This window comes from Glycine soja, chromosome 3 (genome assembly GCF_004193775.1).
Source record: "Glycine soja cultivar W05 chromosome 3, ASM419377v2, whole genome shotgun sequence".
Taxonomy (NCBI): Eukaryota; Viridiplantae; Streptophyta; class Magnoliopsida; order Fabales; family Fabaceae; genus Glycine; species Glycine soja.
Genome location: NC_041004.1, coordinates 7,192,064 through 7,197,107, shown reverse-complemented (window position 1 = coordinate 7,197,107; position 5,044 = coordinate 7,192,064). Strand labels below are relative to the sequence as shown.

The window sequence follows — 5,044 nt, the reverse complement described above, 5'->3', positions numbered from 1 at the left end:
TTATTTTGCCTGTGCTTGTCACAAGCCTAGCCACGCAAAATTTCCAAGACCCAATATGGATGCTCTTTTTGTCCACGTACAGCCATATAAGAATTTGAGCAAAATATAACTCATGCAAAGGGTTTACATTTACTCCTTATTCTTAAGGAAACTTTCTTACGTAAAATAATTTTACACAATTATTCAATCATAAATTATTATATATGATAAATTTGTTAACTTTTTAATAATTATTGTAAAAATTATACAAATAATTTATAATTAAACAATAATATAAAATTATTTTACCATGATGCATAATTATTAAACTCTTAAAAAAATCATTAATTCTTACAAAATAGAGGTACCAAGTCCCACATAGTTATGAAGTAAAACTCTACTACTCTAGCAGGTACAAACAAGTAAGGGAATATAGTCTAAAGAAAGAACAAATTAGAAGAACATTCTTCTGCTATCTACCGGTTTTTATTGGCAGTGTACTTCTGCTGCCAATGGAAGATAAACTGTATGAAGATGCAATCTTTCCCGTAGACATGGCTTCTAAGAAACTTAAGCTATTTGTGCTGCTTTGAGAATCATAGTATCTCCAATCAGAGATATCAGGAAGAGAGTCATCAAAGTTTAGGTACCTAGCCACTTGTTTCATAGAAGGTCTATACTCAGCTTTGTATTGTGAACACAAGAGACCCAATTTCAGCACCAACTCCATTTCCTCCTCATCATAAGCAGAACCTAGCTTAGGATCAACCACTTCAAGAATCTGACCCAGTTGGCAATTCTCAAGAACCCAATCCACCAACAAAAACTGGCCTGAAGAGCCAACAGGTCTTGTGCCAGCAACCACTTCAAGAAGTAGGACCCCAAATGCATACACATCAGAGCTTGCAGAGGCTTTTCCTGTTCTAGTTAACTCTGGTGCAATATACCCAATGGTGCCAACAACACTTGTTGTGTGTGACACTTGATCATGGCTATAAAGCCTAGCTAGTCCAAAATCACCCAAACGAGCATTGAACTCGCCATCTATTAGAATATTGCTTGATTTCACATCTCTATGGATCACAACTTGCTCCCACTCTTCATGAAGATACAACAACCCTGCAGCTACACCTTTGATGATATTGAATCTCTGATCCCAATCCAAAGCAATGTTATCGTTGAATAGGAGAGAGTCAAGACTACCATTTGGAATGTAGTCATAAATTAGGATTAGATCATTCTTGTGCTTGCACCACCCTTGAAGGTTGACCAAATTCTTGTGCCTCAATCTTCCTAAGCTTTCAATCTCAGCTGCAAATTCCCTCATCCCTTGCATTGGACTTCTCATGATTCTTTTGACAGCAACTTCAGTTCCTGTGCTAGGTAAAACACCTTTGTACACAGCACCAAAGCCTCCAACTCCAATTAGCTGGCTCTCTATGAAACCCTTTGTTGCTATGTGAAGATCTCTATATCTGAACCTATGAGGACAATCAAGCTCCCAGTCCTCAAGGGTTTCAAATATCATGTATCTCTTGTAGCGTGTCACAATAAACAACAGGCACAACAAGGTAAATGTCAAAGCAGACAACATGGCAACTGCAACCTTGACCCAAGGAAAAGATGATGCATCTTTCTCCTTTGGTGGTGGCTTTGGAAGGAGTGAAAAATTTAGTGGAGGGGCAATTCCCCCATTCACTGAAACACTCCACCCAAGAATATAATGAGAGCTTGCTTTCCTCTTACCTGTTGATGCAGAGAAACCAAAAAACATGGTTTCCTTCATAACAAACTTGATGTCATGAATGGCCTGGGATATAAGTGGCTTGCTTGGTTTTGATACCTTTAAAGGGGCTATTGTGACATTCAAGATTTCTGTTTCACCATCATATTCAATCCAAGCACAAACAGCATCTTCCTTCTCCATGCTGAACTCTTCCTTTTTTGCATCCATGCCTTCTTCAAAGTATGCTGCAGGCTCAGCTATCTTTGATTGCATGCCATTTATGTTTACCCCAACATGGTTTCCTACAGTGTCAGTGTTATCTTTGTAGCCATTCACTGTGTCAAATTCAACCACCAAGATATGATTTGAGGTGTTCATATCATTGGAATTGTTGAAAAGACCAAGAAAATGGCCACCTTCAGCCTCTGGGAATTGTGTTGTGGGAGCTATGGTGAAGGCAAGACCAAAGCCACCAAGGCCAGAGTTTGGTGACACAATTGAGAAAACAAAGCATGTACTAAAGGAGGAAAATTTTGTTTGGGGCACTGAAGAATTTGTTTTCTCTAATATTTTGATGGGTTTGTTATAAAATGCATGGCCAACAATGTTGTTTTCTCTTTTGGTGAGCTGAAGTATACCTTGGGGTGTGACATTTGAATCCCCTTCACGGGTGAGATTTCTTTCACTATTATGGAAGCCATGGAATTGGAAGGAAAAAGCAGTGCAAGTAACAAGGAGAATGAGAAAGATGAGGAGACCAAAGAGATTTTTTGGAGCCATTGGCACACTAGGAAGAATTATGATATGCTAAAACATATACTTATAGGTTCAAAGGAAGTGGACAATTGTGCGAAGACCTGAAAGGGTCAAAGTAAAAAAGACGTAATGAAAAGTATGTATAAGGACCAAATAACGTGTTAGTCGGTGTATCATTGAACAAGTAAAGACATTATTAGTATCTTTTGTGGTGTGGGATCAAAGTTGTTGAGTGCAAAATGGGAGAGTTTAGTGACCGTGAGATGGAGATATTGTATGTATTGAATTTTCTATGCCATAAATTTCCATGAGAAATTGTTGAAACTCTCTCTCAGAGAAGTCTTTGTTTGGGCACATATATGTGAGGCAGATGAGACCGCAAATGAAATCGGAATTTTCTGTTTCTTTTTGGTTGTTTGTGCAATAATGCATTGATGTTTGATAAGTACCCGAGTATAAAGAATCAGAAAAATATATGACTCAGGGCATAGATCAATGCATATGAGATTATTTTAACTCAACTCAAATTCTATATATGTCAAGAGTTTTGTAGCCCATGTCTTAACAGAATTGTCTTTATGAAAAATACATATTATTATTAGAGTACAAAAGAAATAGAAAAATATAAAGAAAATTTCTTTAATTGTCAATTTATAATTATTTATTTTATTAAATATGTTTTTATTTCTTTAAATATGTATTTATTTCGATGAGTAATTTTTAGTCAATTAGGTATATATTTTTCATTACCAATATCAGTATCTGAATTTTAAAATTGTATACTTCTTTCTTCTTCAATTATTAATCAACAATCCCAAGAAGGCAAGAACTAATAATCACCAGGTAGACCTAGTGATAAGAAGTTTATAGTAATATATATATAAGTCCAAAGTTCAAATTTCAGTGTGATCATTGAACATTAAAAAAAGGCAAGAAGTAATATTGATGACAAAAAATTAAATGAAGAACTAAAGAAAAGAATGATAGACACTAAAACTAAAAATACAAAATCTTAGTATTAGTAACTGTCAGTTTCCATAAATTTGTTAGTCAAAATTTCCCTCCCAAAATAACGATAATATTGACGAATTCAAATAAACATAATTAAAAAATAAGTTTGCAGCTAATTGTCACATATCATTCTTCTTTTTTTTAAAAATTGTTGAATTGCTAAATATGGTGAGAAAGTTTAATTTTATCGAAGACAACGACGTTCTATAGGCAGAGTTGATTGGAAATTCAAAGTTGGCATTATTATTATTAGACTTTATCAAGTTTCTGGTTACAAAAATCTTCTGCAAAATAAATACTATGGAAATGATACTCATAGATGGAAAGATAAAAAAAATTAAGTTTTTAATATATATATATATATTACAATATATGATTTTACTGAGTTTCAACTTAGAATCTCATGTTGAAAAATATTTTCTTATAATTCAAAATTTTAAAATTAAAATATTTTTTTTATCAATTATGAAAAAAAACTAAGTTTTCAATATATTTTTTTATAATATATGATTTTACTGAGGTTTGAACTTAGAATCTCATGTTGAAAAATATTTTCTTATAATTTAAAATTTAAAATTAAAATATTTTTTATTAATTAAATGAATTTACAGAACAAGTTCAAGTAATTAAAGATCATCTACAGACAAAAAAATTGTTTTTCACAAAATCAGTTTTCAAAGATTTTGTGTCTAAAGGTGTGTTCGAAAGAAATCAAGTTAAAGATCCAAGAATAGAAAAAAAAAAAATACTCAAATATCTTTGAGCCACATTCATATCCCCTTCAATGTTAGAAAGGTTCCACTAATGAAGAATGAGGGTTTCACTAATGAAGAATGATTTCATCAATAAGTATTTTTCCTAGTCATTCCTTGCTTACAACAGCATTTTATGGGTCATATATGAAATACTCTCAATCTCACCTTGAGACTAAAAAACAAAATATTCTTTGATCACTACTAAATCATTTTTGGCTCTCTCAAACTAAAAGTTTGGAGGATTTACGAGTAAACCAACTCTCACAAAGAGATAAAAAAATTAGAGCAAATACAATAGAAACTTTGTTAAACAAAGAATAAAGCTATCAGAGCAATTGATCATCCAAAGAATATTTAAATGTTTGAGTAAAAAGCTTTTCAGCACTTTGTGATCTCTAATTAAGATTCAAAACTACTTCTCATTCAAAGCTTCTACTTGAATATATAGACTTCAATGGATATGACCGTTGTGGAATTTATAATGTCTTCCAATTTTTCAGTTTAATTACTGAGAGCTTGTTTTCTTGTACTACATGCCAATTCATGGTGGTGAGAGAAACAAACAAAAGTAAAGTCCTTTTTCTGAGCATTGTTTAACTTGTCTCCATTACTTTACGAAAAGGATTTTGTAGAAAATATGCTTGACTGTGCTTTTGTCTTTCCTTAAAAACACAATAGAAATTCAAATGAGGAGATATATTTTTAAAAAAAGGTAAGAGAACACAAAGGACATATACTTTTCAAGCAAAATCATCCTGGGTCATAGCATAACACATATCCAATTTTGTTGGACGAAATAAACTCTACTATAAGTATA

The 5,044-nt window shown here is 32.8% G+C and overlaps 1 protein-coding gene across 1 annotated transcript; it reads right to left on the bottom strand.

Moving 5' to 3' along the window:
- Window positions 1-274: 274 nt before the first annotated feature.
- LOC114406093 (probable L-type lectin-domain containing receptor kinase VI.1) lies at window positions 275-2,519 on the bottom strand. The gene has a single exon (XM_028368667.1). The coding sequence runs from the start codon at window positions 2,483-2,485 to the stop codon at window positions 452-454; it is 2,034 nt and encodes a 677-aa protein (XP_028224468.1). The 5' UTR covers window positions 2,486-2,519; the 3' UTR covers window positions 275-451.
- Window positions 2,520-5,044: the final 2,525 nt, after the last annotated feature.